This window comes from Strigops habroptila, chromosome 5 (assembly GCF_004027225.2).
Source record: "Strigops habroptila isolate Jane chromosome 5, bStrHab1.2.pri, whole genome shotgun sequence".
Taxonomy (NCBI): Eukaryota; Metazoa; Chordata; class Aves; order Psittaciformes; family Psittacidae; genus Strigops; species Strigops habroptila.
Genome location: NC_044281.2, coordinates 21972089 through 21998352, shown reverse-complemented (window position 1 = coordinate 21998352; position 26264 = coordinate 21972089). Strand labels below are relative to the sequence as shown.

General features: G+C 34.5%; 1 protein-coding gene across 6 annotated transcripts in view; it reads left to right on the top strand.

The window, feature by feature from the left end:
- SCN2A (sodium voltage-gated channel alpha subunit 2) overlaps window positions 1-26264 on the top strand; it is a 79188-nt gene that overhangs the window by 45917 nt on the left and 7007 nt on the right. For all 6 annotated transcript variants that reach the window (XM_030488813.1, XM_030488816.1, XM_030488814.1 and 3 more), the window contains 9 exons: window positions 1610-1966; window positions 3979-4458; window positions 15190-15310; window positions 15584-15738; window positions 16721-16894; window positions 19265-19387; window positions 24051-24332; window positions 24873-24926; window positions 25981-26118. In XM_030488813.1, coding sequence (XP_030344673.1) covers window positions 1610-1966; window positions 3979-4458; window positions 15190-15310; window positions 15584-15738; window positions 16721-16894; window positions 19265-19387; window positions 24051-24332; window positions 24873-24926; window positions 25981-26118 — 1884 coding nt within the window. The remainder of the gene's footprint in view (window positions 1-1609; window positions 1967-3978; window positions 4459-15189; window positions 15311-15583; window positions 15739-16720; window positions 16895-19264; window positions 19388-24050; window positions 24333-24872; window positions 24927-25980; window positions 26119-26264) is intronic.

Below are 26264 nucleotides of genomic sequence, written 5' to 3'. Positions count from 1 at the left end.
TTAATTTGTACATTTTATATTTGGTTAAGACAGAAGATCATTTCAGAGGAAATTACAAAATACTAAATTTCATACTCACTAAATGGCATGTATCTATTGTGTTAAATTTGTTTTACGTATTATCTTAGTAATATCTGTTTCTTCTTCAAGACATTGTCAGCATCAGTTCTGTTCTTGCAGTGAATGTGCTTTAAGGATTACCTCTTTTTTAATAGTTGTATCTCAGACTCTTTTTCTCATTAGGTGAGGGAATAAAAAATTCACAGTCACACTACCTGTGACTGAAGATTATTAAATTGCTTAGTAAATAATGGATTAGCTAATGAAAGTTTATTAACAGTTTTATCTGATAGACTTCCATTACCAGTTGGCTTACATGGTTAGTTTTAGAAGAGAGTAGTGTTAAGATTTTTCTTTGGATAAAGATTTTTCATCACTACCAGCCTTCTCCTTATCATCCTCTGCAAGGGTCCATCTGTCTAACAGGTTTTCTGTTCAGAAGTCACTACATTATCTCTATCTGTATGAAATATCTCTGTCATGAATAGGAACCTGAAAAACTGGTCTTGCCAAAGACTAGGCTAGCATGCAAGTTGATGTTCACATTCTCTTCTGAAAAGACCTACACAGTAAGAGACAAGAAGTTAGAGCTCCTATTCATCAAGCTCAACTTTTCCCGAAATAAAGCAAAAAAACATGTTACTTTCATTTAGTTACATAAACCCCTTTAAAAAAAAAAAGAGGACATTTAAATTCACCCGTTTGCTGGTTCTGTACATAGCTTTACATTGTATTTTGCCTGAAGTCTAATATCTGTCTGGATTGACTTCTCCCTCAGTAATAGAATTCTCTTTTTAACTTCGCACGTATACATTTTATTTACATCATCCCGTGAAATAATGTTTAGATTTAGATTCATTTTATATTCTCCTCTTTCAATTGTCTGAACTCTTGCTGTGTATTTCCAAATAATTTCATTTTTGTCTGTTTTGTTTAATATAATGCTTTCCTTTGGTTTTTTCAGTGTTGTATGAAAAACTTTTTCAGACACTTTTTTTTGCTTATATTAAATGACAGAAAACACATTGTTAGATACTTGTGAGTAACTTCTACGCCTGTCATTAACAACTCCAGCTTGTTTCTCTTTCTAGGAAAGCTATTTCTTCCATCTCTCTGCCACTGAAGATGAAAGAGATCTGGAAGTGTCTATACACGTACAGTCCTGTTAAACTGATCACATTTCATATGTGCTGGTTTATTTTTAGTAATATTCTCTTAGAGTTAACTAAAGGAGAAATACTGTTTTGTCCAACAAGTACAACTTGTTTATAGGTATCTACAGTCACCAAAAGAGGCAAAGTCTGAATAGGAGACTTCGTGATAATTACAATGTAATTGAAATGAGCATACAGACAATATTTTTGATTTCTTATAACTGCTGATGTCTAGTATTGTGCAAAAAACCTAGAAACAAATTTTGTAACTGAAGTTTCTAAAGGTTACATGCGACATGATTTAGACACAGGGTAACTGAAGTATGAAATGTATAGCAATGATTTCATTACAATTAGTAACATGAATAACTGTATACTATTCTTCTGTTTTGCAGCTTCGAGTTTTCAAATTGGCAAAATCTTGGCCCACTCTAAATATGCTGATTAAGATTATTGGCAACTCAGTGGGGGCTCTGGGGAATCTGACGCTGGTGCTGGCCATCATTGTGTTCATTTTTGCTGTGGTTGGGATGCAGCTGTTTGGGAAAAGCTACAAGGAATGTGTCTGCAAGATCTCCAGTGACTGTGAACTTCCACGCTGGCACATGCATGATTTTTTCCACTCTTTCCTGATTGTATTCCGAGTGCTGTGTGGAGAATGGATAGAAACGATGTGGGACTGCATGGAGGTTGCAGGCCAAACTATGTGCCTTACTGTCTTCATGATGGTCATGGTGATTGGAAATCTTGTGGTATGTAATCAGTGGATTTTTTTAAAAAGTATTAGAATGTATTTCCTATTTTTCATGATTTAGAAATCAGAGATGGAGACTGGAGAAGAAATTCAGGAAATCATGTAATTCATTTGCCCTTTCTCTAAACCAGGTTCAAATCATAGAATCATAGAATGGTTTGGGTTGGAAGGGACCATAAAGATCATCTAGTTTCAACCCCCCTGCCGCAGGCAGGGAGACCTTCCACTAGACCAGGTTGCTCAAAGCCCCATCCAACCTGGTCTTGAACACTACCAGGGAAGGAGCAGCCACAACTTCTTGGGGCAACTTGTTCCAGTCTTGCCACACTCACAGTGAAGAATTTCTGCCTTATATTTTATCTAAATCTACCCTCCTTCAGTTTAAAGCCATTACCCCTTGTCCTATCCTACATGCCCTTGTAAAAAGTCCCTCTCTAGCTTTCTTTTAGTCTCCCTTTAGGTACTGGAAGGCTGCTATCAGGTCTCTCCTGAGCCTTCTCTTCTCCAGGCTGAACAACCCCAACAACCTTGATCATTCGTGAAAAATGTTTGTCTATTTTTTCTTTTACATCTTCAGTAAGGTTATAACCTCTTTAAGATCAGTGCTGAATTATGCTTATAGTTAAAAATGCCTTTCAAAAAACCATCTAACTTCAATCACCTATTACAGCCAATTAAACTGGTCTCAATAGGGATGAAAAATAGTTGGTCTTCATGACATTTGTAATACTTAAAGGCTGAAAGTTTCTACTTTCAGTCTTTTCTTTCTGAAACAAAGTAAGTCCAGCTGTTCAATTTTTTCTCATAGGTGCTGATTTCTAAACTACTTACCCCTTTTGCTACTGGCCTCTGAATTCCTCTCATGCAGCATATTAGATAGAGATACAAGTACCAGATAATGTGGAATAATTATACTCCCACGGCTTACACCCAACATTCCTTATGGTACATCCCTAAATGACACATGACATTTCTGTACCAGCGTTGTTTTTTGATGCAGCCTATATGCCCTTTTCTGCACTGCTTCCACCTTGCCAGTTTTCACACCTTCTGTATATGTAGTTTTCATTTTTTGCAGCCAACATTTTCCACTCCAGTACTTCAGAATTAAATGCCATACTAATTTTGAATCATTTCACCAATTTACATGCTTATGCCTAATTACAGTTTTTTCTTGTCAAGTGCTAGCACCCCTTCTCTTTTTAGTATCATCCACAAATTTTCTAAATGTGCTTATTCATAGACATACATACAAAGTTTAACTGGACTAATGTGACACTCCTGTGGTACACCTTCCAAAATATTCCACAATTTTGAACAGGAAGAATTGAGAAATATAATTGAAATATTATTATTGATCGGTTTTGCATATAGTCTGTCATAATTACATGTAGTCTAAATTTCTCTTGTATGTTTGTAAAATGTCATGCAAGAAAATCTGAAATAGTTTCCTAAAACTGAGGTGTATCACATCTGTGGACTTTTTATCTCTTCCCTAGTTCACCTGCCCAAAACAAAAATAGACTAATATATTTTTGGCAAATACAGAAGTTTGTTATATTCTGAATTAAAGACACTGAAACTATGGTCTGTTGAACTGGATTCTGCCTGTATACCCCTCACCTATGAACACTACAGCAAATGTAGCTTCCATAAATTACTATGTAATGTTGTGTCCTGCTTCCTTATGTCATTCTCCATTTTGAGGAGCAAACCTGTGCTACTTGCAGTGTGGAGGAGAAAGTCAAGGAACAGCTCAGATTTTCACAAATATTAGTCAAGCTAAAAATGTTTTTGGCAACTTATAATGAAATATGGGGGACAGGGATTATGGACTGGAAACAACAACAACAGAAAGGTGGGTTGAAATAAAGTGCTAGCTGTAAAACAAAAACCATTGTCTTATTAAACAATCTATAGTGGATTGTCTTATTAAACAATCTATAGTGGAATTATTTTTATGACCTAAGAATAAGAGATCCAGTATATTTTCTCCTTACTGTCTTGTAGGTACTCAACCTCTTTTTGGCCTTGCTGCTGAGCTCATTTAGTTCAGACAACCTTGCTGCTACAGATGATGATAACGAAATGAACAATCTACAGATTGCTGTGGCAAGGATACAGAAAGGCATAGATTATGTGAAGAGAAAAGTGCGTGAATTTATCCAAAAAGCCTTTGTTAGAAAGCAGAAAGTTTTAGATGAAATCAAGCCTCTTGAAGACCTAAACAACAAAAAAGACAGCTGTATTTCCAACCACACAATAGTAGAAATAGGTAAAAACCTTGCCTATCTTAAAGAGGGGAATGGAACTACCAGTGGCATAGGCAGCAGCGTGGAAAAATATGTTGTTGATGAAAGTGATTACATGTCATTCATAAACAACCCAAGCCTCACTGTGACAGTGCCAATTGCTGTCGGGGAATCAGATTTTGAAAATTTAAATACAGAGGAGTTCAGCAGCGAGTCAGACCTGGAAGAAAGCAAAGAGGTAAGCCTATTTCTATATTTTAAATATTCTGATGCTTTTCTTTATTTCCTAAGGTTACTACTGTTGAATTCAAATCTCTGTTGAATTCCTGTATAACAGCGTATACAAGCTTGTAATGGTATTTAAGGTAAATTGATGTAAGATTGTGAGAACTGAATGAGATGGTAGTACAGTATTGCATTTACTGTAATAAGCAAGATGCATGTGACAATTTTTTAGAAAATTCATACTTTTTTTTCTATTTTATTTAGTTAAATCGTTAACAAGAAAATGAACCAATTTAATAGCCAAGGATACCAGAAGTCTTACAAAATGTGTGTGGGTTGTGCAAGTTTCTGCATGCTTATTTCATCAGTGCATTTTATTTACTCTTTTGTCTGCTTTCTGGAGTGCCTCCTGTCAAATTAGTAGTTCATTCTGATGCTTTTAACCTTTTTGATATAGTCAAAATGCATCTAGATACATTATAAGTACCTTTGAATACTGGACCAGTGTCACTAGATGATTTCATATAAATCACTAATAATCCATCTGATAGTAGCAGAACCACTGAAGAAGTGAAGTAATGGCCTTATGGTAAAAAAGTTATGAAGCTTTATTTCTCAGTGTTAGGTCCTTTCCTATGGCGATCCATTGTCATTTTCAAAGCTTTAAGATACTTGAATCTGTTACCTATTGTGACTGTAGTAGAATGTACCTTTTTCTGGCACAATGTGGTGCCAAATGGGCAAATCCAAGCTAGCAGTTAGTGAGTTACAGTGGATGCTGAAGCCATTATTATCATGTTAACCCAATGCCCTGTCCTGCGCAATTGTACATGGTGGAGGCACACTCCCTTAAGTGCAGTAAATCTATGGTCTGCTTCGTACCAATGCGAGTTCGTTCAGCATTAGCATTGATATTTTTTTAACAGTATTGCACGCTACAGTGTAGACATAAACTAACATAAAGGTTTTCATAAGTGATTTCCTCATGCTTGAGGGTATAAATATGGATAAGATTCTAGTAATTCTCACCCTGAAATCCTTTTCTGTACAGACTGCTATACTCAGTCATATTTTCTTGTTTCTATTAAAAATATCTTTATCGTTCTTTAAAATATTTATTTTTGCAGATTGTGTTAGTATTTATCTTACTCTTCAAAAGCATGATTTGAGTGTAGAACAAAGCGGAAGTTATTGTAGTTTAACTTTTAATTGTTGTATGTAATGAAGAGGGTGACTATATGAAAGTTTCTTGGTCTGAATATAGTATTTTTGTTGATTCTATTCTATCTTTGTACACAGGATATAAAAAGGAATCTTCTTCAGGCAATTTTACACCACATAGGGCTACTGCATTGTTCTGTTCTTCCATTGTTCTGCTGTTCTCTTGTTCTATTGTCCCATTGTTAACTGTTTCAAAATTTACTGCTGCCAAAGAAGTAGCAAATTCTACTGCTAATCTCGTCAAATTCCACCTATTAGTGAGATCATCCATAATGATTGCATATGACAGCAATGGCACAGGTTATTTTTCTTTCTGTATATCATGTAGTTTCTTGGCATAAGTATGGTCCTTCAGGGTTTGTTCTTTTTTCCTGCAAACCATCTTCAGGTCTATCTATCACTTTCAGCCTTCTCTCTGTTTAGCAACTAGTGATAGCCAGATGATGTACTGAAAGTTGGGGCATAAAGTATCTTAAGTTGCAGAATAAAGTGTCTTAAGTTAAAGTTCAGTACTAGGAAACAGAATACTTCATATTTCTTCATCACAAAATATTTATTGCTATCTTGCTGGAGTAACAAATACGTATCTGTCATTCCATATTTGCTTGTAAATTTAGTATAGTACTTTCTGTTTCAAGGGTGCTGTCAACCTAAACCTGTAATTTTTCATAAAACATTCTAAATGGCTCAATTGAAAAGTGTGAAGAAAATACTGTTAGTTTATTCTGCAGATACTGTAACTAGCAATGATGCTTCAGATGATATTACTGTATGAATGACACTAAAAGAACATCTTCTGATGCAGATACAGTCTGGGATGTTGAACGTGAAGTCCCAATACGATGAGAAGGATGCACTCAGGAAAACTCTATTCACTTCTTCTTTGGCGATCCCACCTATATCAGATTAATTTTGATAATTACTGATTCTGATACCACCACTACTCATGGTTAGCAGTAGACCATGTTTTAAATTGAACTATATACTTTTCCTGTACTTGTTCTTTTTTAAAAGTTATGAAGTTATGTACGTATTAACTGAAGTTATATCAAAATAGATGATATCTCTTTCTTACAATTTTTAATTGACAACTTCTCTGCAAAAAGTAATTTGGAAGTGTAATTGGATCTACTAATTTAAATACTATATGTCATTAACATTACTGAGAAAGAAGTAATTTAAAATTTTCATTAGCGATTATTAGATTAATTAGCTGCTGAAGTCTGTTTTTAAATGTAATCACAGGACTTATGTACTAGTGCAATATTCTCCATTTCTTGTGCTGAAGATACAATTGTGCAGAAAATAATTTGTGATTCACTGTACAGTGGTAGCAAGAAGGAATGTGACTTTTGGTAGTGCCTAATGATTTAGGCATCTGTTTTGAGAAAGAAATCTTTCCTTGCTACAAAATCTGTTCATAATTTTTTAAGTCAATAGTCAGCGGCTAAAATGTAGAAATTGCCTTGAAATAGGGCACCGGAACCTGAATTTCCCATATGAATTCCCTGATAACCAACATTCTCGCTTTTTTGCTTCTTTTTGTAGCTTGCACAATCTTTAACTATTTACTACACAAGAGCATTACGTCAGTAAAAGAGATGGAGGATGCACCTGAATGCTCACCACTCAAATCTATAGGCTGCTGGTGAGCAGGACTGAGTATGATCACAGCGATAATGGTGCATCTATTCTTTATTGTATAACAGGATGGTATAACTGCTGACTATCTTTAGTAGCCAAATCTTTCTTTTTCCCATTGGAAGGGCCCCAATTGCGTTATTCTACAAGGTGAACAAAATACTGGTTTGAATTCCTATAGGGAAAATTTTAAAGTGGATTATCCCACATTTGAGGCATAAGCAACAGTCATTAAGCTTCCACCATAAAAGAAAGGCTTTCTCCTCTAGATACAGTATTTAAAAGAAAACAGTGTCCTCATTGCATTTTTGGAGGCACTTAATCCTGTAAATGTCTGTGTTAATCATGGTTCAGGAAACCTGCAAAGTGAGCTGGTGATAAGACAAAGAAATTGCATTATCAGGAATGAGCTAGTGCCAAACAGTTTTGACTGGTCAAGCCTGAAACTATTCTGAGCATACTCGGGACCAAAATTCCTTACTTTTCCAGAAGTTAAAGGTGAAAAATTGAAGGGAAATGTTTACAAATTTCAGGCACCCTCAAGAGAGACACAGTAGTTAAGCAAAGACATTGCAAGCATATTTCTTATGTAAGTGCCTAAATTTCAAATAGATTTTAATCGCAAAAGTGTGTATCTTTATCTTAATCCTACTTCCTACTCTTCACTTAACTGGTGTTATCCTCTGTGGTTTTTATGTAGAGAAGACTGATGGCTTGTTATTCATAGGACCAACAGTCTTGTCATCAAAATGATCCATGGCAAAAGAAAGCACTTTTTAAATTAAAAAAATGACTGCAAATGGCTTTTTGTTTGAGGCCTCCTCTTATTTGTCATGCCATAATGTGCCTTGCATTTCTGCCCTCTCATGTTTTCTCATTTATATGATTCTGCTGTTGCTGAGTGTTGATCTGCCAGTTACTTCATAGCTTATACTACAAATTGAAAGAACTGAAGTTAGAAACTGCCACCAAACCATGTTCAATTAGCAGTATTCCAAATGAAAGGCAGCTTAGGCATCCAGGTACTGTGAGAACACTCTGCACAAGATAGCCAGATGCTAATGTGTGTGTGTCTGTGTGCTTTTGCTTTTCTCTTTGTATACACATGCATACACGTATTCACTGTGGTACAGGGCAATAAGCTGAATTTCTACACAGTAATTATCATTTATTAGCAATTTTAAATTAAGTTATTAATGTTTAGTGGATAACATACATCTTTTGCTTTATTTTGATGGAAATGTTATCTAGATTATGCCTCTCTATAAACAATACATAGTAGTACGTGCTAGTAAGTGTGAATTTACAAGGAATTTTCTAGGAAATTGACCAAAACCTAAGATAGTGTTAGTTATGAGAACATTGTGTCTGTAAGAATGGTAGTGGGGGAAAACAATGTAGTAAGGGAATTAGAGAACAAATCCTAAATAAAACTTTATCTTGGAAGTAAGGCCATTAACTAATATGGGGCCACTGTGCTGAGTCTGTTGTCCTATATGTAAAGGTCCGTGGACCTGAGCCACGTTAGTGCTATCCAGTACAGAAACTATAAAAATAATTTTTCCTTTTTAGGTCCTTAAGTACTACAGGAATGGTTTATATAGAAAATTTTATAGTGCATGTATAGCTGTGTAATAATCAGTTACAATAATAATAACTGTGTAATAACTAATTTATGCAAAGTGTAACTTCTAGGCTAGTAATTACATCCAGATATACCAAATTACAGGACATTTTTAAATGCCTTGAAACGTATGAGATCTCCTAATGCTGTTGCAGACACCTTAATAATGTGTATTTTACTTTAATCAGTATTCAGTGCAAAAAAGCAGAGGTGCTGTGTCGTGAACTTCATTTCCTACCATTCTTACTTCTCACAGGAGTAGAACCAAGCTGGATCAGTCAAGCGGGCAGCTCTGGTGCCTTTTAGCGAGGCAGAGCATCGTGTCACCAATTTTACCCAGGTTACCTAAGCAAGTTATACATCTATATGTATATACTATATAATCACTTTTTAATGGATATTGACTGGCCTGCATGCTCTTCAGCTATGATCCTGTCCCATTCGTTGCAATAAAGTACAAACATGCACAGCTGCTCTCTGCTGAGTCACAGGACTCCCATCACAGCATGGTCAGGCGAGATCAGCAGCCCCAATATTTCTGTGGTTCAGATGCTATACTTTCCATGATATTTTAATAATTTTTTGCAGTGCATGCTATGTGCCTTTCCCGGTCTTGATGGTAAAGTTTCAGGATTCTCTTTTTGAAGGGTTTTCCTTCATTTTGAAGGAAGACAGAATATGTAACACATAAGCTATATTTCTCATCAGAAGCTTACATAAGTCCATCTGTAAATTGTGCTAATAATGAAAAGCTGCTAGCTGTTTTGGAATATGTTCCTACTACTGTATTTTAGCTTACAATGGAGGTAACTTGCAAACTCATGATAGTCACTTCTTTATTTTTCACATTTCTTTTTAGAAGTGCTTTTCTTCAGTACTTATATAAGCATTTAGTTATTTTGGAGATTAACATGCAGAACATGAAGAACCATTAAGCATGAAATTCATTTAATTTCCAGTCTAAGCATGTGACCATCATCTGGTTTAAAAAGTTCATACAAAATTGGTATTTGGCTGGTCAAACATTCAGAGATCAGTTCTGCTCTTCCTTACACCCACACTTACAAGTGTAGAGGTGCAAAGAGAAAACTGATAGCAAGATCTGGCCCAATTCAGTCTTACCATAGCTCTTCAATTTATGCTTACAAATTGTCATACCTCCCCAAGCATCTAAAGTTGTCTGCCCTGACAAATTTATTCTCATCAGTAATAAATAAAGTTCCACACTCAAGTGAATAAGTTACTGATGTTGGACCAAAAGGTTCTGAGCTTTAGTACTAATTACATCTCACCTATTAAACATTGCCATAATATTTACGACACCATAGTTCTATGATGCTGCTTTCAGTTTGGTAAATCAGTGGAGTTAAAATATTATTATTGCATAGCTTTTTGTCTTACGCTTTATGAGGAATAATTTATGTTCTAAGTCATATTTTTATTTTAAAATAATAATTATTCAGAATCCTTTGATACTCTGAAGAATTTAGGTTTGGGATTGTTTGTGAATTGGTCACATCGTATTGGCATATTGTGATTTACAGTGGATGATATTGTTAATATTAGAGTTAATTGGAGTTAGCTTAATTGATCCTTACAAACAGCAGTCCCTTGCTCTGTGTCAGAAATATCCTTTCACAATTGCTTGTGTGAATCAAAGAGCCTTTTTAAGTAGCTTCCAGTGGGAGTGCTTTTGCAAATATTTCCACTGCTATTTATGATGCTTTTGCTTTCATCCAACATTCTTGCAAATATTTTCATTTATGAAATGCTCATAAATAAGTAGATCAAAGGAATTATAAATAGCAACAAAGTACAGAGTGTACTATAATTTAGTGAACCTGTTTTTCTGCAGTATTTGCAAACAATAATCATCACAGAATTGTTTTGCTTTGATTTAAAATGTTCTGGTTTTTTGAACTGATAAAGTTATTATGCCTGGCTGTATAAACACTAGAAAGAGTGATATCCAGATTCCACGAATTATACCAGTGGAACTATGATGATATTTACCACTTGGTCAATTTTATAGGTGATATACCTGTACTGAAAAAAGACTGGGTAAGTTTGTCTATAGTATTGCCATTTATATTACAGAACATCTCATTTTCATACTGACATCCACACAGCACTGACAAAATAAAACCAATACCATTTCCATTATTTAACATTTTCACAGGCATTTGTGAGGAAAGGAAATTAAAAGCAAAACCAAAATGGTGGTTTCTCTTGGCATCATCTTCCTGCTTATGTCTGTTCTGCTCTTTGCTCCTTCAGTCACTTAAATTACAATTTCAACAGCTATTAGTGGCATCCTGGGCAATCATGAAATTTCAGGCTTTGTCAAAAATCTTAACCTAAGAGCTGTTCAGCTACTCTCAGATAATCATCTTTGAAAGAAAGAAAGAAATGTTAGAAGCTATAAGTGTCCTGGCTGTAAGTGAAGCAGAATTGTATGAATCTATGAGATGTTGCCGTGGTTCAGAAAGTAATTATGTCAAAAACTTCCTGACCTAATCTTGGCCGCTGCTTTTGCAATGCTGCTCTGATAGGCAAGCTGCTTTCCACTTTCAGTTTCTATCTTGAACCTAAACCAAAATCTGTATCTCATACTATACTGGATTGCTGACTAAAGCATGACTGGCGAGGCTGTTGGTAGATGTGACAAAAAAGATATCTTTCAGCATTAATCAGTATACTGCTGCTTTAGAACCATGTAAGTACTTTTGTCCCCTTACTGTTTTCTGTGGAAAGGAGATGGAATATGTACATTTTGAGGTTTTGCCAAGTAGATTTCTCAGAATAATTTCCTTAGCATACTTTTCAGAAAGAATCTAGCATCCTAACTGTGAGAGTGTCTAATACTTGGCCCTCTAAATATCTTTTAATCTGAGTGACTCAATACTTTTGAAACCTAAAACCATGGCATAAAAAAGGCTTAAAAAGGACTTACAATTATATTACTATTACTATTATATTAAAGAGAACTTTTGGATCTGATGATTCTCTTGTTTCTGCAGGCTTATTTTTTTAAAAAGCTGTATACATGTTAAGTATATAGCAATGCCTAAATGCAGTTTTTGTAATGCTGGTGAGCAGAGAAGAATTTACCAAGTACAAAGGTAACTTTGAGATATGCTAAGGTAAAGAACTGCAACATACGGTATATACTTAACATATCAGAGTCTGCAATTAGGGATAGTCTAGCTATCCAGCTGGATCCCATATGTATGAACACTGGCAAGACATACTAAGTGGTAGAAAAAGTCTTCCTATATATTAAAGCATATGGAAAAAACATAATCAGCAATAACATGGTCCATTCCCATATGGTGTTGTGTTGAATACGTAGAAATCAGTACAACATCCCTGTGTCAGTTGCTTTATACCAGAGCAGAAGTTTGCTGTGGAAATAGTGATTGTTCTTGAAAAGTTCTACTAGTATACTGAACTTAACTGATTTGCTAAAATCTTAAGGTTTTGTATCATAAAACCTTCCTAGCTGTTTCTAATACATACTAAATTTTATAAATATTGTATAGAATGCCATATAATAAATTCAATGTTAAAAATAAAAGAGAAACAAACAAACAGAAAAAGTAACTATGTTGAAAATTCTTAATTTTTCTTCCCCAAATGATACTGAATTATTACAGATTGAGTTTGTTGAATAATTTTTATAATATGCATCTTCATATACTGATCAGATTGGAGCTAAATTCAGGTATAGCAGAAGAGCATGCTAAGGAAATACTCCATCACATCAACGACAGAAGAGTAACGGAATTCTCAGCGGGCTAAGTTATTTAATTATTGTGTTTCAAGTATCAGTTGCTGTTGATTCATTTTAGGATTTTTCTGTTTAGCTTAACTCCTGTGATTATTATTACAGCTCTTTAAAAGAAGCATACCTGATTTTCAGTGAGAAGAGACTTGTAAGCTACAACTCACCATACATACTACCCCCCATAAATAGGTGGCTTTCTGATGTTCCTATAATTGACTGTTCTACTGATAATTTTCTACTTTTTCTACCTGATCTTATTGATCTCTTCTTATAGTGGATATCTCTAATCTTCCATCTTGAGCTGACTGTTAGTCTTATGCCATTCCAATAATAGGAATTCACTCCCCCTTCTTAACTTTTGCTGATTAAACTAACTGCGTAATATCTGAGCTACTGAAATCTTCATTTTCCTATAAAATAATGGGCAGTAGGTTGTTCAAAATTGTGGTTTAACCAGTTCATAATTTTCCTTTGCTCTGCTACTATACAGCATTCTGCTAGAAATGCTGTCCAGATTGGAATGATGCAAGCAACATTTTAAGAAAACTCTACATAATGCAAACAGATAATCACTTCTCGGTTTAAAATATATTTACAGTATTGTATTGATAAACGTTGATTTTTAACACCATATATAAATTTCTTTGGAATGTACCTTGTGTTTATGGTATTTCTGGCCTCTCCTCAAACTGATGACTGATTTCCACTGATGTTTAAATTCTGTGGTACTTGAGAACTACAGTATTTATCTTATAGGTTCCAGTTTCTCCATTTTAGAGGCAGTATTCCACAATGACCAAACTGCCATGCATTATCTATAATTTGGATATGTTACAATGAGGAGTTTGTAAATAATAATCTCCAGAAAAGTATGCATCCATGTTTCTGTATGTTGGACCTAACCTCGTAGATGCTAAAGCTTATGCACAAACATAAGACATGAATGTGTAAGCTGGGATTTTCAAAGAAACAAAGGAAGTAGGTGCGCAGATATCACTGAAATTGCGTGCATAATACACTATACAATAAATGTTTCCATTTGTTTGGTATTCCTCTAAAATGTGGGCTATAGCGTACCATAGAACACAAAAATTAAAGTTAAGCCTATGTCAAAATGACAACACAATATATTGTCAGTGTGATTCAATAAAATCAGAGTGGGGGAGAAAGGAATTAATCTTTTTTGTTTGAGGAACATTCTTAATATTGTCTGCAATGTAAAATTCCATTAAATCTTATGGTACTTTCTGTATTCACATACTAATATTGTTTACATTTTCTTAAAAAAAAAAAAAGAAATGTATACAATTTGGAGCTTCTCAAACATGTTTTAAAGGAATAATGCCTCTAACTGAAGTTTTAAGTGTCAGCAAAGATATATCTTTAATTTTATCATGGACTCTCTCTGTGTCTAATATTACTTCTCTATAGACTGTATTCTAAATCTGCTTACATCATTCCCTTTATAAAATTAGCTACTTATCAATGCAGCCATTTTACTGATGTTATACTCCACATAGTGATAACATTAGAAGAGTCATAGAATGCCGTGATCAAACTACTTTTACTTACTATAGTACTCATACTTGTTTGTTGCCAATATAATGTGACAGTGTGAAAGAATCATTTTGAAGATTTGATTATCAGCATGATTCATTGGTGTAGTATTGTTTTATGACAGTACTGTTTTAAAAGCACTTTTTTTTTTTTTTAAATTTAGTCTTCCAAAAATAATAAAAAAAAGTAGGGGCTTTTATAGGGATTGGACATGTATGTGTACTGTCCCAAAGTAATAAGTAGTTTCAAAATGCACAATAAATTCAGAAAATGCATTGGCAAGTGAGAATGCAAAATATCAGCTACTGCTCTTAAAGTAATATGCTGCTCTTTTGGAAATAAAGAGAATCAAATTATCCTATGCAACTCATAATATGTGTTTTCATGTCAATGATAATGAAAAGCTTGTATTTGAACTTTTTAGATTTTACAGACTTGACAGCATAACATTTACTTGAGACATGAAAATACATCTGTGCAGCTTGCTGTTGGTTTGGTCATGATGTTGGAAAATTATTTGTATTAACACATGCTATCTGAAGTGTAATCTAAAATGCAGCCACATGATTGGAATAATTAAACAGTACAAAGTGTGGAAGGCACCCATTCCTAACTTACTGAAATTTCATTTCAGAATTCTTATGTGTGGCTCAGAATAGTAGTCTAATGTCAGCAATTCCTTGTATGAAAATATCAACATATTTTCAATAGGGAAAATGCACATGAGGTAGTTTCTAATCTTGTGACCTCACCTGTAGTAGAGCAATTTGGCATTATAGACTATAGATAAGAAATTATTTTAATGTCAAAGCACGGAATAGTTGCAAAATATTTTGGTATGCATTTCAAACATGAACTTCTATTCAAAATAGATAAAATTAAAAAAAAAAAAAAATGTGGGGTTTCATTCACAGAAATTAAATGCATCCAGTTCATCAGAAGGCAGCACAGTTGATATCGGACTACCTCCAGAAGGGGAACAGCCAGAAGCAGAACCCGAAGAAGTTCTGGAGCCAGAGGCTTGTTTTACAGAAGGTAGGCAAAGCAAAAAACATGCAAGGTTGATTACTCCTAACTGTGTTGGTTTGGGCTGGATTCCATTTTTATTCAAAATCAAGGAGAAGCTTTATTTTGGAAGATGTTATATGAGTTACAAAACTTCAAATATTGAAACGAAAATCCTCAAATAGGAGATACTTATTTACAAGCATCTATTGCAGTAGCACTGAAATAAACCAAATTAATTTGGTTCATTGTGATTCCTAATAAATACTTACCTTATTCTGATAAATGTATTATTGCACTTAGGCTGTGTGCGGAGATTCAAATGCTGTCAAGTCAGTGTAGAAGATGGGAAAGGGAAAATCTGGTGGAATCTTAGGAAAACCTGCTATAAGATTGTTGAACACAACTGGTTTGAGACCTTCATTGTCTTCATGATTCTTCTCAGCAGCGGTGCTCTGGTAAATTCTATGTGAAACTATTGTGTCAATTTTAATCAGTAAGCATTTAGAATTACAGTTAATTATACAGCTGCATGCAACATATCAGAATTTAATATCCAGTTCATAAATGTTCTAAGATCAACATACATCAAAAAATATTTGGCATGTTTTGTAGGATATGTAAGAATTTGCTCACAGGCTATGAAACAAATTGTTTCGCAAGTTCAAAATGTAGTGTTGACGGAAATAAGACATTAGTTATATCAGATTGGTATTCACATGTATTCATATTGATGATATTATATTTTTTTGTTGTTGTCTTATACGCAGTTAAAGTAAAGCATAGCTGAGCTAGGAACTTATGAACAGTAACTTAAATTGTCAAACTGAGATGTAAGGTGCCAATGGGATTCCGTCAGGTATTGAACCAGATTGATGTTAAATCAGGTGCGCTCAGCAGTTCCTCATAGCAGCAGCAAAATACAGTGTACTTGCTACACCTGGGACAATGCACGGTGATTTACTGACAATGTAGTCAGTTGTGGGTTTTTTTTAAGAGAGTTATTAATCTCTGTTCAGGATTGCTTTATGGGTTAGTGTGTATAGTTTGGTTTCAATTATTAATTCCTCAAAAAATTCTGTATCACAGAGTAATTTTTAAATACCTCATATATTTTTGATATAAAGTTATAGCTACCACAAATAAATCCATATGTCAATAAGCCATCGCTATCCATGGAAATTACTAAATGAGATTTGAAGGTATTACAGAAGTTTTGTGGATCACTGTTCAGCTACACTGAAAGCTGGATACTATGTTTGGACCCAGCTTTATGAAAAGACTACAGTAAGGAGTGAAGGCAAAAGCTGTGCTTGAGGGAAAGATATATGTCTTATCATCCCATATAACTTTCCAATTCAATTTTTTTCTTGGCTACTATATGCCACATTGCAAATTGTGAAAACATTTAATTACATCTTCAAAAATCTTTTTTCACAGGCATTTGAAGATATATACATAGAGCAACGTAAAACTATCAAAACCATGCTGGAATATGCTGACAAAGTTTTTACTTACATCTTCATTCTGGAAATGCTTTTAAAGTGGGTGGCTTATGGCTTTCAAACCTATTTCACTAATGCGTGGTGCTGGCTGGACTTCCTGATTGTTGATGTATGTATTCTTTCTCATGTCCTATAAGACAGGCTCTAAAAATCACAATATTATGGTTTCAGGATAAGCCTTCTGTTCTATTCAATGGAAACTATTTTAAAACTATTGCTGTGGTATGGTTTATAACTCTGTTCAGAAAAGTAAAACTATTTATATATACTTATTACTCTAGAGATGTTTTGTTAATATTCTCTAGTTTTATGAAGTTGTAATGCTTATTGAAATAATTTACTGAAATAATGCTTTTATTATTTTTTTTCCTGGTATGGAAAGGATGCTGTTCATCCTTTTCATTTTTTTGCTGTATAGGGAATTTACATATTTCAAAGCAATTTCTTTAGAGCTTTGTAACATTCTAATGAATTACTATAAGTGTCCTGTCACTTACTCTGTGTAATACGAAAGGAAAATACTGCTAGGAACTCTCACATCCATTATACTATTCAGTGCTATTAACACTTTTCACTGCATCGCATGGGTGACCTTAAAGAGACATTTGGAGAACTGTAGATGAGCTCCCTTAGAATGGGCTTTCAAAATGATTGATTGATTTTCAAAAGGCTGCACCACCAATGGGCAGATGCACATTGTCTTTAGGAGATGCAGTGAGAAGCACCCTGTAATTTCAAGTTTACATGCTCAACTATGTATGCACAGTACTGGGTAGCATAAATGGAAGTCTACAGATCTTTAATCATATAGCAGACATTCATTTCCCTTCCACCCCCAATAGCCTGACTACATCTGTCTGTGCTAGTAGGGTATCTCTCAGTTCCACATATGTAATTCCCATAGAATGCAAGGTAAGAATATGTCTTGAATCACTTGTTCCCTCATTCCAAAAGCAGCAGAAGCCTATAGAAACCTCTATGTATCTCCCTAAAACTATAATGATATGATAGACCATGAAGTCTTTACTATACAGAGGTTGGAAAACATTAAACTTTTAAATCCATACCAACATTAGAGATCCTACGATAAAACATGACTGTATGCACACATAGTATTCTGTGGTTGAGTCTGTACCCTTGTAAAAGATTTAATTTTGAGGCTCAATCATCCCATGTGTAAATTACCACAACTAGCAGAACTTTAGAGACACTGTGGACAATATATTACAGTCATTATGTTTATTGTATCTATCAAAAAATATTTAATTCTTATTTGATAATCTGTGCTTTAGTTGCTTCTGTGAACTTTGTAAATAACTTTATTAGACTTCCATGGCACCCTCACCCTGGTGCAATTTTTTTCATGCAAAAAAATTTGATCTCTGAAGCATTTTGAATTTCTGGATTTTGAATGCCCCATCCCCGGCAGTGTTTGAGGCCAGGTTGGATGGGACTTTGAGCAACCTGGTCTAGTGGAAGGTGTCCCTGCTTAGGGCAGGGGTTGGAACTAGATGATCTTTACAGTCACTTCCAACCCAAACCACTCTATGATTCTCTGGTTTTTGTTTTTTTTTTTTTTACTCTTTAGTGAGAGAATTGAGGTAACAAAGTGAAAAGTTTAATATGGTAATGAATGAACTAAGAGAAGAGGAAGAATGGAAGGGAAGGGCATTAAACAGAAGGAAATAGAAGATGGTTTATTTTGGTTTGGTTTGTTTGTTTGTTTTCTTTACTAGGGCCACTCCTTCCCAATGGTTTACTATAAATACATTTCTAAGAATTATTGAAAGATAATTGTATTATTTATTTTACAGCTATTCTAGTTTACTTATTCATCTGCCTGCAGACCAGACCAGCGTTATGTGAGCCAGAATTGATGAAGTGGTTAAAGGAGTCACAGGGAGTTTAATGAAATGTGGATATGCCTAACAAGGAAGCATCTACCACTGTCTAACAAACAGTTGATTATCAGTCTTGATTATCTGGTTAAATATAAACAGATCTGGTAGATATGGCTGTTGAATAAGTTTTTTCTTGACACCAGAAAGTTACATTTGACCAAAGGCCAGGTCTGGATATGGTTTTTGAGAGCTTTTACATGCTCATCAAGTTCTGAAGATACTACGGGAAATCCTGACCTAAATTGACGATTCTAATGCACCCAACTTTTGCGAGTTTTCTTTTTGCATGTGACTTCATTTTTCTTTAAATACCACCAAGTGTTGACTGGTTTATATGAATTTAGAAGGCCTTTTTTTATACCATTCTACCAACATGATTTCATCAACAGGTACTTAGAATATACCTTTATTCTACTTTGTCTGACTTGAAAGTTCTTTCTGCATTATAGAGGGATTCCTGGAGAAAGAGGTCCAGCCTTGAATCTTCTTGAGAAGTTCAGGGCACACATCATTCCCGCCATATGTTCGAAAGGATATATAAGCTAAATGAGCAATATTGCCTTTCTGTTTTTGTGTAGGTCTCTTTGGTTAGCTTAACAGCTAATGCCTTGGGCTACTCAGAACTTGGTGCGATTAAATCCCTTAGGACACTAAGAGCTTTGAGACCTCTAAGAGCCTTGTCGCGATTTGAAGGGATGAGGGTAAGACAAAATGAAAGAATCTGAAACTATGCATGCATAGAAAGAATACATGCATGCAGAATAATCAGTGACAAATCCATGCAGAAATGCTACACTATCATTGTATATATTTTACATTTATCACTAACATATAAGCAAAAGGCTTCATCTGCTTATATGAATTCATGTGTTATTGCGCACATTGTTACACTTATGTAGGCTCCTTGGCCTTTCACCCTATTTCGTATTTTCATGGAGGGCCCAAGGATCAACTGCATGGATCTATGCAATGTTACTACAAAACTGAATTTATCCCACACAAATAAATCCTGCTGTAGTCAGAACAGTTTTAAAAAAACAATACTTCCTCATAAAAGTGTGTGCACATATACACACATACATATGCACGTCTTCCTTACTAGTATAGAATATCATGCAGTCTATCAAATATCTTTTAACCCACTATACTGTAAATATTAACTGGGAAATTCTGTTACAATTTAAAAGTTTTGTAACAATTTCCTATGTTAATAAGTAAATTGGCAGTGTTAAAATACCTCCTCTTTCAGAATAGAGCTATTGCATTCTATTTAAAACAACTTTTCTAGTATATCAAAGATGGAGCTGGCTTTGTTTCTGGCCTAAATTGGTGGCTTACTGCTTTCCCTATTGATTTTAAATTGTTGATTATAATCTATAGACCACTAAGCAGCCTGCAAACATATCAGAAGACTTTTGCTGACACAGTTGGGTATATTTGAGAAGTTACTGTCCCCAGCTGTTTGTTATATCAGTTATCTGCTGCCCAACTAGGCTTTCTCAGTCTATTCCAGTGCAAAGTCAAACTGATTAGTTTAGATCACTTCCTTAGTGCACTGAAATGGACAAAGACCTTATGTACTCTGCTATGACATGAAAACTCAAAAATAGTTCTCTTAAGGGCAGTAGTCAACAACTGGAGATGGTATATAACTCTAGCTCCAGACAAAAGAAGTTGTCTGACTTATACCTTCAGGGTCCATCTGTCTGCCTTGGACATAGATCTAATCAGCAGATGTACCTGAGCTGAAACCCTATTGCTGTAATTAAAAAGGATCCTTGTGTGAGCTCCCTACTGTAATCACTGGTTTTTGGGCACCCCAGGTTATAAACTGATAATCAAATTTCTAAGTCAACTACAAATTGGTGAGCTTCTGAAGAAAATGTGCTGCTCTGTGTGTGTGGAAAGTAAAAGACTTCAACAGGCTTTGATGGAAGGTTATAAATTCAAATAGAAAATACCACTTCCTTGCCTCCAACAAATGGCTGGAACTTTGCTAAAGCAAATTTGAACATTTGAGATGCTTATATCAGACATAAGGGCTGTCTAAAACATCAGTAGTCTCTTGCTAAAGAGCACATTAGCTGTTGGAGTTTTTTATGCGAATGATTATCAAAGAAAAAAAAATCCTAAATGCAAAATATTACAAATTTTATATGCACAGTAAATTGCTTAAGTGGCAATCTAATGTGGCAAGCTAAAAACAATCACTTTGTCATGAAGGCTTATGGGTAATTGTCAATCCCATAACTTCCGTGTTGGTCTAAACTTTACCTACTGATTTGACATGATCTGCTGCATCTCTTTGTAAAATACCCAGATAAGAAGGAGATACATGCCTTCAGCAAAAGATATAATAAAAAGTAATGGCTGAAGTTAGATAACTTTTATTAATCAGATAATTAACCACTGAATTTGAAATTTTCCTATGGATATAATGCATTTGCTTTATTTAAACTAATTAAATTCAGGCTTAATGTCTTTAAAGATACAGTAGCTCAGGCTGGTGAAGAAATTAGTGTGAGATGATTTTAAGATCTGGTACACGGAATTCAAGATGTCTGTTCCTAACATAGTAATTTCACTAGTGTTTAACATCTGTTAACTGAAAATATGACAATATAGTATGGTGCACATTTTTGCACAGACACTTAAAATTACTTCCAGTGAGCATTATACTTCCTATATACAAAGAAGAAATTCCATTCTACACATCTAAAATTTTTAATCCACTATACTATTCTCTAGGTTCAGGAGTTGTGGCTGCCCAGACTAATACTAGATAAAAACCATTGCCCCTATGGAAAACATTATGTTTCCCCTGCATCTTCCCACCACTATTGCTAGGGGAAATACACTTTGCACTTGAGACTTCATGAAAGTAACCTGTGGGAGCATAATTAATCTGTCTGTGCTCCGTACCAAGCAGTATCACTCACTGCTGTATGGTGCTAGGGCCATACTACCTTTTTTTTTTTTTTGAAACAATATTTTTAATGTCTTTCTAATGCTTTCCCTACTTTCACTTGCTGTCAGGCCTTGCCGTCTTTTCTTACGCCCCTGCTGCCAATGGATCAGTGTTTCCAGTGATGCTCAACAGGATGTTTTGAGTGTCTTCAAATGATCCATATTAAACACTGGTCCTGCTGTAGCTTCAGGACTCAGACTAAATACAGAGAAAGTAGGTCAGCTGTAGAAATCCAGCAATTAAAGAAAGAAGAACATGACTGGACCTGCAGCTATAGCAGAAAGAGGAACAAAATTCTCGGGTGTAATGAGACTGAAAGCTTGAGGACACATATTTTCACTTCATTAACTATCCCTTTATCTCTCAAGAATTATTCCTGATGGATTCTATTATTAAATTTAAGAAACCTACTTACATTTTTAAGTAGAAGAATTGAGATACCTTTAAATAGAAATAATGTGAAAATAATAACTAATAATGTGAAAATAATAACTAATATTTGGAAAATATTCCCAAACTGGGAAAAAAATGATGTTGCCATTTATTATTCCAGTCAAACTTCCCACTAAAACCAGTGAGTTAATGGATTTCCAATTTAAGCTAATTCAGCATTATTATGAAACTATTCATTTGTTCAGGTCAAACTACTCCTCATGGCCTTCCACTGTCATGTCATTGACAAAGCTGAGAGTATAGGTCTGTCAGTGTAAGACAGCACTGTTGAAATAGTCAGAATAGATTTATCCATTAGTCAGGAAATCCTCTCTGCCTGGCTGATGAGTGATAAAATGCTATATTGTTTTTGTTTATTGATTTATAATAGGTATTGATAAGGAGATTATTAGTATAAGAAACAATTCTTTTTTTTTTTACTTTCCCTGTAAGAAATAAACACTTATTACAACATTTGATTTAAAATATGTGGCAAAGAAAAGCATGGAAGCTTTGGACTCCATCCACCATTCTGTGCTTTTATAGAGTCAGAGAGTAATTTACACTGAAAGGGACTTCGTTTGGTCCAGCTCCTAAATTTAACATAACAAGAATTTAATCGAGGTCCTATTGTCCAAAGTGTGTATCACCCTAAAGAGGTATTGTTTTGGCAGGAATAGTGCCCTGAGAGTAAAACAAGTATTTCTCCTTTCCTTCAGCCCAAGTCTACTATGTTGTATATATGGTGGTGGTTCATCACCTACTCTTAACATTCAAAGGTTTTATTTTCTATTCTGTAAAATGGCAAGGAATGGCTATTTTTTACAAGTAATTGATTCTATGGAACCTATTAATTGTAGATACAAATGTAACGCCAAAATATTTTACAGGCTTAAGCTACATATTTGTATTTCAAATAGAAATAAATGCCATAGTGTGCTAAGGGATCTGCTTAGTGCCTACATCATATACACTAAATGAATTATAAACAATTACAGCTACATAATACCTAATGTCCTGCATTTTTAAAACAAAATCTTCATTAGGTTCTAAGGATCTGATTCAGTTGTTTTGGCAAAATTGACAGTGGTGCTCCATAGCTATTAAATTCTATATTGTTAGACTTACAATCAGATTTAAAATAGGAGTTAGCTAATTTAGCAGTTCATCAATTCCATCATTATAATTAAATCACTCTCATTCAGAATGGACCTACTTTCTCCCTAATTTTATTTTCTTTACTATTTTATTTTTATTCTGGCATGGATTTTATCATTGTTTATCATCATACATGAACTCATTTTCCTATATTTCTTCCCTGATTTTCCCAAAAATTCATTTCGGAATTACATCAAGTCTCTTCCTTCTTTAAGTCTTATCTGCCGCTTGCCTGAACACTACCAGCAATTCTGTGTTCAGATGAACATGCCTGCTTTTCTGATTTTATACATAACCTTTCAAATGAACATGCATATATCCCTCAGTTTTATTTAAAGGAAATCTTAAAATGACTTTCAAATAAAAACCTGCTCAGTAGTAATAATGATTTGGACTGTTTATGCAGTAAACATGTAATAGAAAAAATTTTGTTGTTTTTGTTGCAGTCATTAGAAATATTATGGGTATGGTTTTGCAGACATACATTAAGTAAATATTTTATAAAAAACAGTATATGATGATTTTTGTTTGTGAGGTGATATTTTTTTTTAGTTAATTTTTCCTGTTTGTTCTTTTTCCCATTCTTTAAAGCCACCACTTGCTACTGTTTGTATGGTTTTCCTTCTAACTACGTTGACATTTTGTCTTTCCTCTATACTGCTTTTCTTACTTGTTACTCTCAACAATTAAAAAAGTGTAACACAGCTTTTAGAGTTAAAATAAAGTGTTACATTTAAGAAAGGCTGATGAAGCATTTGTAAGATACTGGTACCTGGGTTCTTACGCTGTCTCTCTTTGTACTGTAGGTGGTTGTAAATGCCCTGTTAGGAGCAATTCCATCCATTATGAATGTGCTTCTTGTTTGCCTTATATTCTGGCTGATCTTCAGTATCATGGGAGTAAATCTATTTGCTGGAAAATTTTACTACTGTGTTAACACTACAACTGATGAGAGGTTCGATATCAGCCAAATCAACAATTATAGTCAATGTGAGGAGCTCATAAAAAACAATGAAACTGCCCGATGGAAGAATGTGAAGGTTAACTTTGATAATGTAGGCCTTGGTTATCTTTCTCTGCTTCAAGTGGTAAGTCACCATTCCTTAATTTCTATTTCTCTTTCTATATCAGTATTGCTTACTTGTAGAGTAAAAAATAATTTTTCATTGTTTCTTTCATTTGGAAATCTTGTCTCTCACTTCTTGGTTTGGAATTATATTGTGTGAGATAAATCCGTGACTCTACAAAAATAATGCAAAGCATAGAGGCTATGCTGACCATGAGAAAAAATACATACTTCAAAACTAATTTGCCTGCATTGAATCTATATCAAGTGCACCTGCTTTTCTCATACACAGAAAAATAACTTTCATATCAGATATTATTCATAGTTGATAAAAGTTCTTAATAAATGCTCTGTTGTCTATAGTCAGGTATTAGAATTTGCTTGCAATTCTTGTATATGAGTAAAATATACAATAGTAGGGAAGAGTCACCTGTTAACATTGCACTGTGTTGGTGTTTATGATGAGCACTTAAAGAAACTTAGTCTTTAGCTCTCAAACAATGTTTCTGACAAGCCATTTTCCAGGAAAAGCATGAGGTAAATACCAGTGTTCTGTTTATAGGCTACATTTAAAGGATGGATGGATATCATGTACGCAGCTGTGGATTCTCGTAATGTAAGTATAGTCCTTTGAGTCCATTTGTTTTGACTGTACGAGCTCCAAGATTTAAGAATATGATTTTAACATCTTTCAGAAATAACAGTAAAGATGAGAGAACAAGGAGTTTTTATAGTTTTGTAGTTAAAAAAAATGGAAACAGAGGAAAAATACAAGAGACAAAGAAAGCAGAGGAGCAGTCCTAAAGGATTCCATGTTCTCTATGGTGCAGTTGGACCAAAATTCCTCATTTCCACAGTAGACTTATCTATTGCCATGAAATGCTTTTTCCTCCTTTCATTATGTGCATTGGGGCATCATTTACATTTGGAAACAGGCACTGATACCCAGCTTAGAGAAGATTTTTTGTAGCACTGATCTTTTTTTAAAGTTGAGACTTTCACTGTCTGCAAACTGCCCAACTCCTTTCTTCAGGGCATAGGTCCTGTCCTTAACTTGGTCTGCCTGTTACTTTCTTACCCTTTTGCCTTCCTCTTGCTCTCTTGGTGCAAGTTGTCATCTAATTCTAAGTGGACAACTGAATATACTGGCAAAGCTCCAGGTTTTCTGACAAGCTACACTCACAGTGGGAGGCCTGTTGTAGTAATAGTAAATATGCATAGCTGTACCAAGAAAATACGCTTACTCTAAACACGGCTTGGATGCCTCTCTTCCATAATTCGGGACAGTTCCTGAGTACCTATACCAGTGAAAGCTCCACAAGCCCACATCAGGGGCTTCCCATGAGATATACAGAAATTTTGCAGCTTTATAGGCTGGTGTTTCATGTTGTCTGTAGACTTTGACAGATGGTACTGTACTAGTTTAAACCATTGTGTCTTTGGTATTTATTCTGTGCTCATACAGGCCAGTTACATTTTTTAAAATGAATTATCAAGTTTGATAGCAAAGTTCTTTGTCAAGAATGTAACATTGAAGATCAGTGGGATAGATATGTGAGAACTTGACCATAAGAGGCAAAGATCAGAGTGACAAAGCCCTAAATTCTATCCAGATATTGATTCTGTGCTCACAGTTAAACTAAGGCTTAGTTTTTATGCCTTTTTTGCAGGTTTTGGATCAGCCTAAGTATGAAGATAACCTGTACATGTATCTTTACTTTGTTATCTTTATCATCTTTGGATCATTCTTTACCTTGAACCTTTTCATTGGTGTCATCATAGACAATTTCAACCAGCAGAAAAAGAAGATAAGTACTTCCTCGTTATTCTGAAAAGAAAGCTAAAAAATTGCTTATTTTTAGTCCACACACAATAACTTCATTCATATTTTTTTTAATTTATAATAAATTAATATGGGCTCTGCATATTGAATATGTTAAATTATTAAAGCTTA